The following is a 13,305-nucleotide window of genomic DNA, read 5'->3' as shown; positions in this document are numbered from 1 at the left end:
AATTCGAATAATCACCTATTCGTTCGAATATTCGAAGAATTTGAATTTTCGCACAAGCCTAAACCTTTGGTATTTAAGCGAACACAAATGCATGGGCAATGAATCCTGCCACAAAATAAGCATTTGCTGTATTTGAAGTACATTTAATAAATTACTTTTGAGTTTGTGCATGCAGCCTAGTGATTTGCTAAGATATTCTCATCCCATACTCTTTTTTCATTGTAAAGCGTTTTGATCTTCATTATGTAGTGCCCTGATTTTTGAAAATAAGCACTGAAAAGCAGTCACTAATTTGTTATGTGACAGTGGATGTCTTGAAATGTACTAGGGAACACGCTATTGTATGCTTCGGTGCATGATAGACTTTTGTCTTTTCATGCAGGAAAAAGAAGTACAGCTTTATGTTACTGAAGTCGAAGATACAACATCGTTCTTTGGGCAGCGCTATACTGATGCTGACAAAGTCAGAGAAGTTGGTGCCCAGTTGAACGAAATGTGCTCTAAAGCTAGGGTGGTGACGAACCCTGAATACAACAAGGTATGTATGTCATGCTGAATTAACACCACGTGGAATTGCTACTGCAAAGATTCATCATTTTACATTGTTACTATTCTTAACCTATTTTTAACCTCTATGGTACATCAAACACTTCACACCACAAGCATTCAGTGGCTATGGCTACAACACTGTAGAAGAATACATACCTGCCAAGTCTCCCGGTTTGGCCAGGGCACTCTGGATTCAGACCTTTTTTCCGTTTGTACGGTTGTCATGAAAATCTCCCGGAAATCTAAATTTCTCTGCATGATCTGGCCGCATTGACAAAAAAGCAGCTCAGTACGCACCAGGCTTTTCCAACCTACCCCATTTTATTACGAATGAGTTTAAGAGGTTTTCATCTAAACGTACAGTAGAATCTCAGTGATGTAAAACGGCGGCATATACGAATTCATGAAATTCCTCAGCCAAATTTCACTGACTATTTGGCTTAAATTCAAATGTTCCGAACTCATTTCCTAATCGCGGCGGGTGATACGCACTTTAGTACGGAAACCGTCGAACGAAGGCCGAGAGCAGTGTACTCGGAAGCTTCGGAAGTACGCATGTGACCAGCGCACGCACTGTCTTCTACAGTGCGTGTGATTGTCGTTGCCACAACCGCTGTGGACAAAACCGCTCTCGCTCTTGACACGATCATGTATGGCGACGACGTAACTGACAGAGTCCCGAAAGTGCGCGTTCAACCATTCAAAGCAACGCTCCTTTCCTCAAACTCTGCGGACAAAACTGCCCCAGATGCGATTGTAGGTGGCATAAAACGACTCAGTTATGAAGGCGCATGCACAGCCAAGCACACGGAAATTGTAAAAGGAACTACCGTTTTCCGCAACCGCCGTGCATACTACCGCGGTCGCAGCGACGCGATAGCGATCTGCGAGCTCCAAGGGCACGCAGCAGTAGATTAAAAGCTGTAAATGCGTTGAAAAAAGTCAGTTTCACCGTAAGGGCGAAGTGAAGTGAAATGAACTTTATTTGGTCCTGGAGAACTGGTCAGACACCCCCCCTAAGAGGTGTCCGCCGCGGTTGCTGGCCGCGTCCACGCCGGAACTAAAAGACCGTGGCTCTCCGCCCGTTCGAGGGCCTCCTGGACTGCCAAGTATAAGCAATGAATGCGACAGCAACAACTTGGAGGGTCACACTTTGAACGGTGAACAGATCGAAACATGCAGTGCGCTGCTCACTCACAAATGACACACGAAAACCATACACACAGGATGAGAGCGAACTAACAACGTTTACGGCTCGACACGTAACGCACTGTTTAAAGAAAAACGATGCACGATATGTAATCGCAAGTACAGATGAGTACAAACTAACAAGTGTCTCAGTTATACCTCGCTGTGTATGAAAAGTGCGCTCTTTTCGGAGAGACCGAAGTGGCCTTTGTGGGCCCGCCAACTAGCGCAATCGTTTCAATGAAAGCTGAAGGCACACGATTCTCCCCACCAAAGGATAAGCGCGTGCGCACAAACATCCACTCCCTTATCCGCGGGGCATAGTACGCGTGCGGGCAGCTTTTTTTCTTTCTTTAGTGCTCACACACACACGCACGCACGCGCGGACCCTCAAGGGACCGCAAAAATGTTCTAAAAATCGGGCAGTCCGAAAAAGCAAATGTGCCTCAAAATGCTCACTTTATTGCTTACTATTGAGCCGGAGGGCGGAAAGAGCGATTTATCTTCTTCTGGACCATGCTTCGCTTCCGTGCGAGCACGTCCGCCCGCATTTCGGCTAGAGTTGTCGTGTCGCTGTAAGCTGACGAAAGAGTTGCGAGCGCTTGCATCAGCTCAGCTTGCGTCAGCTGTGTTGTTGCAGGTAAGTTGTCATCGTCATCGTTACTCTCGGACTCCGCAAGCACTTGGTGAATGATTTCCTCCTCCGTGAGGCCAGGGCAAAGTTCTGACTCGTTGTCCACACATGCAATTTCGAAAAACGAGACATCTGATGGAATCTCGACGCCCCCAGTGCGAAGGTCATCGATAAGCTGCTCGCTTATTCCTAGTCGAAACCTAGCCAACAAAACTGTCCTCGTCCAAGGCGACCGACTCGCCATTCAACACAAATCCAGTGTGGCGGAAACAGTTGCGCGCTGTTGTCGATGTCATCGACTTCCATGCATCGGCGAGCATGCTAAGTGCCCCAGGCAAATACATACATAGAAGAGCATAACAAGTGCGCTTTACATCAATGGTTAGTAATATACAATAAATATTCATCCAGTGATAAAGATCGTACGTAACCAGGCAAAGAATTCCACAATTCAATAGAATGAACAAAAAAACTATATTTAAATGCCTTCGTACAATGAGCGAAGGTAGACATGTTTAACTCATGGTAATTTCAGGTGGTCGTTGATCTAGCGTGGGCTATATATTTGCTGAGTAAAGGAAACCGTGCGGCCTTCTAGATCAAATTTGCGATCTATTCTTCTCACATAGCTTTCAAAAATCTTCTGCTTTACCCAGGCCTTTTTTTTGGCTTCGTATGAAACAGGCAGGGACGTTACACCTTTAAAGCACCTCGGAGCTTTCGACTTGCCGATGACGAGCATTGGCAGTTTTTCTGTGCCTGACATATTGCTACCAATCAGTACAGTAACTCGCTCATTACTGTGTTTGTCACCATGACAAAGGTCGCCACCAAAGGTAAGAGTCTTTTCTGGCATCGGCTTGAAAAAAGTCCGGTCTCGTCACAGTTGAAAGTATCGTCTGGCGAGTACTGCTGTAAAAGGGACTGCAGCTTTTCAGAGCGGTAGTTCGCAACGACACTGAGGTCAACAGCTGCACTTTGTGGGAATTGAGGCTAGCCCGCTGCCTTTGCGCGGGCTTTGCCGCCTTTTCTGACGTTCTCACGTCCCAACATGTCTCCCCTCCTCCGCTGTGTGCCGCGCTGGGGGAGCGGAGTGACAGTTAACCCCCCTCACCCGGTAGCAGATGTTGACTGTGGCGCCGCGCGCGGAGTCTCCCGAGAGGTTTTCGCGCGCTGCGTCAGGAGCGGGAGATAGATACTCTCCTGGACTGCAGACGGTAAGCCACACAATCTTTTCTGCCCGTCGACTCCCGTCGCTCGGGGTCTCGTCGGACTTCGCTGACGGCGCCTCGCGCCCGAGGCAAACGCTCACCTTTTGTTGCTCCACGGCGTACGCTCGGCCAAAGGGTGGTACGGTGTCCTAGTGCGTGGCTTAGCTACGCCGACCCGTGTCCCTCCGAAGCCAACGCGAGCGTCTGTGCCCTCGCTCGAGCAACCAGGCTTTGGTCCCGGTGTCTCCAGGGATCACCTTTACCGCGGAGACGTGCTCGTGGCACCCTGTGTAGTACTTTTATGCCCGTGGCGTGGATGAGCCTATTTGCTTTCCCGCCGCGCCTTTGCAACGGGCTGTCCTGCGTTTGGTGTTGCCACAGACAATCAAGTGTTGCGACTTTGAGCAATATTGTTTCCTGCCCTGGCGACGGTTAACGCATGCCCTGAGGCTCGCTAAGACCGGACCCACGCTAGTGGCCGTATTCCTTCGGGATACGTGTCACCACACTGGCGCCCAACGCGATATCAAAAGCTCTAAGCTTTTGACTGCTCTCAGCGAGTTAGTTCGCCTGCGCAATTCGGGCTCGTCGCAACATGGCTGCTTCGCGGGACTTTTGTCCGCTGTCCCTGTTAGCGGATGCCGCGTTGCACAAGGAGGCCATTGCCTCTATTGACGGGAACCCTTCGGCACCCGTCCGTTCCGGCACCCCCTATTGCGGTGATGACACGAGGCGCCTAGCTGCTCCCTTTGGAGATGGCGCGTCGTTTCGGAATGGGCCTCTTGCCCTACCCGAACAGTACGCATAACCGCCTCTGACTGCTAATGCGCCCTTCGGCATGCATGGCAGTTCGTCGGCACAGCGCGCTCGCAATCGGTTGCTTGCGGAATTGACGGGGTGAAGGCCTTGGCTCTTGCAGACTTTCGCCCGCCATCAGCCGTGGAACCGACACTTCGAACGCACGCTGAGCAGGCGCCTGAATTGTCGATGGTAGCTGCTGCACCAGTGCGCCTTTTGTTCGACAACAGGCCAATCCCACAAGAAGCCTATTTTGCTCTGGGAATGGCGCGTAGGGCGGTGGTCTGTTTGAAACCGTCCCACTAATCGAGCTGGGCGACTGCTCACCTTCGCTCGACCGTGCCGCTAATGCACCAACGGCTTCTTACGAAGCCGGTGCGATGACGCAAACGTTGCTGCAGAACGCCGTGCAGATGATCCAAGCACTTTCGGGAGCAAACGCTTTCAGCTGGTCCGAAAAGCGGTCACCCCACTGTTATGTTGCCTTTGCCAACCTACAGCGGATACGGGGATCAGCTCACCGCCCGAGATTACCTCGACTCTGTCACGTTATCAGAGAGCGATGGGTTTGGATGATAGGGTGGTGCTCGAACGTGTTGTTCCAGCTTCACTGACTGACACGGCGGCGAGATGGTATCGGCTTACCGGTTACCGTGCAGCAACCATCAAGGAGTTTCACGCGGGCTTTTTGCGTGAATTCCCACCCGCTGACTACGAAAGTAGGATGCGGCGAGAGCTCGAGCTCCGTACACAAGCTCCTTGCAAGTCTTTACAGGACCCCGCCGCGGTGGTCTAGTGGCTAAGGTACTCGGCTGCTGACCCGCAGGTCGCGGGATCGAATCCCGGCTGCGGCGGCTGCATCTCCGATGGAGGCGGAAATGTTGTAGGCCCGTGTGCTAAGATTTGGGTGCACGTTAAAGAACCCCAGGGGGTCGAAATTTCCGGAGCCCTCCACTACGGCGTCTCTCATAATCATATGGTGGTTTTGGGACGTTAAACCCCACTTATCAATCAAGTCTTTACAGGAGCATGTATGTGCGATAAATGAACTTATTTCTATCGCTGAGCCCCGAGCCTCTAACGAGGAATGCATCGAACGGGTGATACGGCAGGCACATCCGACTTTTTCGGCATGCCTGCGCGGCGGCCGTTTCCGTGACTTAGAGGAGTTGGCCGTCGTAGCGAAGCGCATTCAAGGCGACATTCTCGCCGTGCGTACCTATCGCCCGCCGCCGCCAGCCAGCAATGCCCTTGAGCCGCGCTGCGCTTGGAGAGGGGCCACGACCCTTCCTCAACCGCGACAGTCTTTCGGCGCCGCGTTTGCGGCTGCAACCGTGCTGTGCGTGGGAATTGAGCGATCGCGCTCTTGACCCCTTTACGCATAAAAGGCGGGCAGCCTACGCTGCTCCACCTGAAATCTCTACACAGGGACACTTTCCGACCCAACGTAGCTAGCCGATCACGACATCTCGAGGCTGCTCCGTCTGGGAATACAGACCGTGATGGAGTGCGCTGTTACCGCTGCCGTGAACGAGGGCACATAGCAAGGGAATGCACCGGATCCAGGCCTCCTGCGAGGCAGGGAAACTGGCTTCTGGGTCATTCGTGAATGCACGAGTGACCCAACCCTTGCTTCTTCCCCCTGCGTGCAGGGCAAGCACTTTTCTTGCTGATACGCACGCACCGTTCATTCCGGTCATCATTGCCGGCCATGAATTTTCGGCTTTGCCGGACATGGGCGCTAGCGCCTCGTTGTTCGGCGAACAGGTGTGGTCCCACTTGTAGAAGCACTCAGTGTGCTTGCGGGACAGTCGAACGACATTCACCCTTGCAAAAGGCGTGGCCCATTCGGCAGGCGCTGCAAGGTTGACTGTCAGATGGGGAGATCGAACGAGACACTGCCGTTTTGTTCATCTCCCAGGGCTCAATGTTCCAGTGATTCTCGGTCGAGACTTTCTTCTTAAAACCGGTATCGTTGTGGACATTGCGAATGGCGGCTATTGTGATGGCCCTTTTTGCCAACTCAAGCCGTTCATCAGCCCGCCGGCGCTTACGGTTGCCTTTGCCGCAGAAGCGTCGGAAACGTGCCCTGCGCAGAGTTCGGGGCCAAGCCCCCGCTGAACCCATTTGACCTCTCACAGTCCCCTTCGGGAACGAGAGGCGCGGCACGATCCGTATCGTGCGCCAACTCCGGGGTCGTACCCTGGCGTTTCGCGCTCGTCGGCTCAAAACCCCTGTGTGTATCGACCGACACGACAGGAAGAGGCACTACATCCTTTGGTCGCCTGCGCGACTCATTTGGTTGATGCACAGAAGGCTCATCTGTCGACACTGTTACGTCAGTACGACAAGCTCTTCACCGATCAACCCGGCTGCACGGATTTAGTGAGCTATGTGATTGAAACTGGTGACGCGCTTCCTTTGAAGTGTGACCCCAGGCCCGCCAGTCTCGCCAAAATGCAGATTATCGATGGGTTGCTAGATGACATGCTTGCGGCTGGCATTATTCGCCGCTCGTCTAGCTCCTGAACGTCTCTAATTGTGTTGGTGCCTAAAAAAAAGATGGAAGTCATCGCCTTTGCGTTGGCTATCACCGTCTGAATGGAGTGACTCGTAAGGATGCCTATCCGCTCCCCACGATAAACTCCATCGTAGGTAACCTGGGTGATGCACGGTACTTTACCACGCTTGACGCGTGTAAAGGTTACCTACAGGTCCGGATTGGTAACCGTGACCAGTGTAAAACGGCGTCCCACAGAGGGTTGTTCGAGTTTGCTCGTATGCCCTTTGGTCTTTGCAATGCTCCTGCGACGTTTCAGACTCATGGACCGCGTCCTCGGGGAAGCAAAGTGGTCATACCGCATGTGCTACCTCGACGACATTGTGATTTATTCACGAACCTTCGAAGAGCACTTGGCCCATGTTGCCGATGTACTCGAGAGGGTGAGGACCGCCGGGATGACATTAAATCCCGCTGAGGTCCAATTAGCGCAGACTCGTGTTCAGGTGTTCAGTGACTCGGGCTTACGCTGGGCGAAGGCTCCATAGAGCCGGATCGGGAGAAACTTCGAGCTATTCTCGATTTTTCCCGTGCCCAAGGACGTACGTGGCCTTCGCCGCTTTTTTTTGGATTGTCAACTTTTACCGTTTCTTCATTCCGTCCTGTGCCCGACTGCAGGCGCCCTTGGGTAAGTCTGCTGAGTGGCAATGGGGACTTGAGCAGCAGGAGGCATTTTGCTGACTGTCTAACGCCATAGCGGAGACAGCGCAGCTCAAGCTCCCTGACCTGACCAGACCGTTCGTTGTACAAACCGATGCGAGCGATCTGGGTTTAGGAGCTCTTCTCCTACAGGAATACGATGGCGTGTTGCAGCCGTTGGCCTTTGCCAGCCGCTCCTTGGTCTCTGCGGAGAAAAATTATTCTGTGACCGAAAAGGAGTGCCTCGCCATCGTGTTTGCACTGTGGAAGTTTGACGTCTATTTTGATGGGACGAAATTCGTGGTTCAAACGGATCACGGTGCGCTCAGCTGGCTGATGCGGCTCCGTGAGCCTGCGGGCAGGCTGGCGCGCTGGGCTCTCCTGATACAGCACTATGACTTTTCGGTGCAGTATCGAAAGGGGAACACCAACGTGGTAGCTGACGCGCTATCTCGTGCCCCGTTGTCTGCCGAGGACCTTGATCCTGGTGCGACAGCCGCTAGCGGTGCCTTAGCACATGCAAGCGTCGGGGGCGAAACAGCAGCTTCACTGCCCATTCGGTGAGAAGGGTGAGTCTTCATGCAGACAAATCTTGGCTGCTAACCAGGTAAGCGGCACACCGCGAAGCGGCCGAGCAGGGGAGCTTTCAGAAGACCACAAGGCCGAGAGCGAACCTGTGACGCCGACTCAAGCGGTCGTTGCTGCGGTCCTGAGTGGGCGCGATACCAGACTCCCCTATTTTGGGAGAATGGGCACCGCTTTCAGCAGAGAAGAGTTTCTGAAAGCCCAGCAAAGAGACCCGTTTTGTCGCGAAATGTGCGACAGTCTCAGAGAGATGGAGCGCCGTGACGCTGCTTGTCCTGCAGCGGGCGCCGATAACGACTGTCTCGGCGAGACGGAGCGCCATGACGCTGCTTGCCCTGCAGCGGACGGGAATAGTGGGCTCGAACCAGCGTGTGTCTCTGAGTCCCTGGCGGATTCATATTTGCTGGACCATGACGGGCTCCTGCTGAAATATATAGCCACTGACGAGTCCATTGACCCGTTTAAAGTGGTTATGCCCAAAAGTCTGAGAGCCACAGTGTTGCGATCCTCTCACGACGAACCCATGGCCGGTCACCTAAGTGGCTTGAAAGTTTTTGCAAAACTGAGTCGCGTTGTGACCTGGCCCGGCATGAAGCGAGACATTTTTCGTTATTGCCGTTCTTTCCGCGTCTGTCAAATGGTGAAATCTAGGGGTGGCAAACCGCCCGGTCTAATGAAACCGATTGTCAGTGAGCGCCCGTGGCAAGTGTCCACCTGCGATGTACTTGGACCATTTCCCAGAAGTAAGCAGGGGTTTATTCACCTGATTGATGGTAGTCGTTGATCACTTTTCGAAATCGGTGGAACTTTTCCCACTTCGGAAGGTGACAGCGCGAGTGATGCTCTATAAGCTGTAGGAAGTTTTTTGCCGGTTCGGCTTTCGGAAAGGCTCATCACTGACAATGCTTCGTATTTCACCGCTCGGGTGTTTGGTGTCACGTGCCGTTCCCTCGGAATTGATCGCTGCACTACTTCACCCTACTATCCCCAGTCCAATTTGACGGAGCGCATCAATCGTACGCTCTAACCGATGTTGGCGGCCTTTGCCGAAAGTCAAAGAGACTGGGCAGACCATTTGAGTGAGCTCGCGTTTGCTATTCGAACATCCGAGAGTCGCTCAACTGGTTTCTCGCCCGCCTTCCTAAATTTTCGAAGGGAGTTGGCAAATCCGGTGACCAGCGTCACTCAATGCCAGCTCGAGAACGAGGAGACGCCGGCAGACTGCTCTGCTTACGTGTCGACACTTCGGGACAGGCTTTGTCGAGCTTTCTGCAAAGCAAGGCAAAGTTTGGCGTCGGCCAGGGCTCAGCAGAAGGCCCAATATGACCGCAAGCATCGCGACCTAGTTTTTGAAGTGGGCGATCTTGTCCCGAAGCGTAACCACGCTCTTAGCGATGCCGGTAAGGGGTTCTCAACCTCGCTCGTTCCTAAGTGGCTTGGTCCGTACCGAGTGGAGAAAGCTTGCACTCCACTTGCGTACTTGCTGAAAGATCACCATTCAGGAAAACTCAGCCGTGCCCATATCGCAGAGCTGAAATCCTTTGTCTCACGGTCTGACGAGCTCGCGCCAGAGCCCTGCGGCGCTTCGTGCAAGCAACGGGGCACACCCGGAGCGGCGGACCACATTCGGACCCCGCACCGGTATAATCTGAGGAAGCGGCCACCGTCGCTCGGGGGCTCATCGGACTTCGCTGACGGCGCCTCGCACCCGAGGCGAATGCTCACCTTTTGTAACCCCACTGTGTACGCTCAGCCGAAGGGGGGTACGGTGTCCTAGTGCGTGGCCTAGCTACGCCGACCCGTCTCCCTCCTAAGCCAACGCGAGCGCCTTTGCCCTCGCTCGAGCAACTGGGCCTTGGTCCCGGTGTCTCCGTGGATCACCTTTACCGCGGAGACGTGCTCATGGCACCCTGTGTAATACTTTAAGCCCGTGGCGTGGATAAGCCTATTTGCTTTCCCGCCGCGCCTTTTCAACGGGCTGTACTGCGTTTGGTGTTGCTACAGACAATAAAGTGTTTCTTTGAGCAGTATCGTTTCTCGCCGCGGCGACGGTTAACGCGTGCCCTGCGGCTCGCTAAGACCGGACCCACGCTAGTGGGCGTACTTTTTCGAGATACGTGTCACTACACCGCACAGTTTTTTCAAACTTGAGGTCAGAGCGCTTCTTGTAGTTTCTGAGCCAGCCGTCACTGACCTTAAGTCCTTCATTGTTCATTTGAAGCGCCATCATCTCAGCTTTCTGTTTTAGGAGGCCCCCAGAGATGGGAACCTTGCTGGCCACTGTCGATTTCAGCCATACGAGTAGGGCCTCCTCAAGCTTAGGGTAGGTACCTTGGGTGATATTTTTCTGACGACATCCAGTGGTTTTTTCCACCGCCTCCAAAATCTTCCGCTTGTTCTTGATGTAGTTTGAAAGAGTCTGTTTGAAAATATGGCACTCTTTTGCAACGTCTGCCCGCTATCGGCCACTTTTAACAAGCTTGACGATGGCAGCTTTTTTCGCCATCGACATGGTGACATACTTGCCGCGGTTCATCGGAGCTCTCGAGGCCGACAAAACATCGACTATCCCTTAGCCATTATGAATGAGCGCAGTTACCTAGGCAACACACTCGGAACACATGGCACACGCACAGGTGAACAGTCCGTCGATGCGTTCCTGTCACTCCAATGATCCCAGCAGAGAAGAAAGAAATTTTTTTAGCAGCGACGCTGATGTGGAAATAACCTTGATCCAGCACTTCGAGGTAGCCACCCTAGCGGAGCTAGAGGCCGCGTGCACGGCCATCACCGGTTTGAGGCTACTGGAGAAAAAAAGTAAACAAGCAAGATGGCGGCGGCGTGAAACAATGCTAGCATCGGCTCGACTGACGCTTGGAAAGCTCGAAATATTGAACAGCCCGTCCTCAAGTGTCCGAAATTTTGAGCTGCGAAATACATTGAACTTATAGGGTATATCCTGGTGCCCGGTAAATGTCCGAATTGTCAAGCATGTCCGAAAAATTGGGCTTCCGAAAAATCGGTCATCGACTATATATAATGTATGGTGAATGACGGCGGCGACAGCAAAAAAAAACAGCCTAGACTGTTCATATAATTGCTATCGCAATAAAAAGGGGCCAGACGCAGTTTTGGCGTTCCTGTCAAAAGAATCTAATAGTGAGCAAAGTTTTGACTCGCGCTTTTGCGGCAGCCAGCTGCACCATCCCGTCCGTTCACGTGTGTCCCAGAAAGACATGCGCAAGTTGTTTTGAAAGAGATTCTCCTAGTTGTGTTGATCTTTTGAGACTTTCACATTAGTGGAAAACTTTAACCTCGTGTGTTCGGCCACTTCAAGCCACTATAAGGCCGCAACGCTGATGTTAGCACTTGCAAATGAGACCCCCATCCCCTCTTGTTTTTTACGATGTTTTTTGTTTGTTTTTCCTTGGGTTTTTTTGGTACCAAAAAAATGGGGGCAAATAATTCAGTGCACCCCCCCCCCCCCCACTCCCCTGTTGCGGGAATCTCTCGGATTCAGAATCCTTGAACTTGACAGGCCTTGAACTTGACAGGATTCTGTGATCCTGGGGAGCGGCAGCGAATGTGGTGAGAGCGCCACCTACAGAACCACGGCCGAACTGCCGCGCCGAAGCAGGAGACGTGAGAAGCGTTGTCTGGTTGTGCTCGCTGCTCAGTGTATAAGTGCATAGCTCAAATAGACTCCTTAAGCGAGATGTCAAAACGTTACGTGTTTTTGCCAAGCTAGCCTGAGTACCTTGGAAGAAAGACCATAGACCATATTGCGATGGTCTCACGAACTCGCGAAGATGTACCCAAGCGCTAAACAGGTTCGCTTTCACTCTATCACCTTCGCATGCAAGGGTAGATACATTATTTGTGGGAACATGGGGTACAGTATACGCTAATCAAGAAAAAAAAAATGCCACAGAGCCTTCCATATTTTAAAAATGAAAAATTGAAAATAAAAATGGGAAAAAAAGTTTTTCTTGTGTGTTTGTGCTCTTCCGAAGTTTGTTTTACATTGGAACTCAGTGATAATCATTCGTTCATGCCAAGTTGGAGCAACCAAAGACATAAAGCTGAAAACCATGCTTTTTTCATAATGCTGCTTACCTGGAACTTTGGATGTTGGTAAAATATTTACATGAGATTTGTGGTTATTAAAGCGTATTCTGAAGGGAGTTTCTGTGTGAACAATTTATTGTTTCGAACGGGCACTACATTCCAACATGTACACGGCATTATAAGTGTTGCAGTCAAATCTAAGTATCCCCAAGAGGAAATTTCTACGGTCGTCATTGGCGATTCTCGGTCCAAGTACGTCCACCAGCATTTCGACTCATGTTCTAGAGGGACTCCCGCTTTCATCCCTCAAGTGGGTGCGCACACCTCCGACGTGTGGTCTTTATTTGACCTTGGACCTTGTGCCAGAAACTGCAACCGCCCTCGTTCTCCACGTTGGTACAAACGACATCGCTTCAACAAATGCTTCTGTAGCATTCAAAAGATACCGATCCCTGCTGGAGCACGTCATGAACTTCAAGCCTCACATTCCACGAATTGATGCTACACTCGTTCTTCCACGCTGCCCTAACCGTCGTAATAGCAACCGAAACCTTGCATTTGTTTACCGGTGCAATATGGAAGCCGTGCACTTGAACCGACTTCTATGTAACTGCTGCAGGTGCTCCAGGAAAGTTTTTTTTGTGGATCATGGTCTCCACTGGCTGCCCCTGACACGTGTGTTGGCAGCTGATGGTCTTCGTCTGAGCTTCGAAGGTGTTGCCATCATCGCCAGCCACATTTGCGCACTCTGTTGTAAACGTTTCCAAGGAACTACTTTATCATGGCGCGACTGCCCACCTTGCGAACCCCCACAACGCTCCACGCAGACGTCTCCTGGTAGACGCCAACAAACGTCCCCTGTGGGTGCTACATACAACTCCGCTTCTTCAAGCCAAGACACAACCCGGCAAAACCGAACTGAAGCTCCCGCCACGATGGGTCATCGCTACCCTACCCGCCGAAACACCGGTCGAGGGAGTGCGGAAGACTGGCGGCAGGCACCTGCGTTTAAAGGCAATGTTTCAAGCTGTCCTTCGCGAGAGTTTCTAGAAGCTAGGAAATTTGTTGAGAAA

The 13,305-nt window shown here is 52.1% G+C and overlaps 1 protein-coding gene across 4 annotated transcripts in view; it reads left to right on the top strand.

Moving 5' to 3' along the window:
• The window catches only part of LOC119187516 (serine/threonine-protein kinase 31), a 280,654-nt gene that overhangs the window by 22,186 nt on the left and 245,163 nt on the right, over positions 1-13,305 (top strand). For all 4 annotated transcript variants that reach the window (XM_075878712.1, XM_075878711.1, XM_037435655.2 and 1 more), the window contains exon 5: positions 383-538. In XM_075878712.1, coding sequence (XP_075734827.1) covers positions 383-538 — 156 coding nt within the window. The remainder of the gene's footprint in view (positions 1-382; positions 539-13,305) is intronic.

This window comes from Rhipicephalus microplus, chromosome X (assembly GCF_043290135.1).
Source record: "Rhipicephalus microplus isolate Deutch F79 chromosome X, USDA_Rmic, whole genome shotgun sequence".
Taxonomy (NCBI): Eukaryota; Metazoa; Arthropoda; class Arachnida; order Ixodida; family Ixodidae; genus Rhipicephalus; species Rhipicephalus microplus.
The sequence above is the reverse complement of the archived record's forward strand: the minus strand, read 5'-3'. Positions and strand labels throughout refer to the sequence as shown.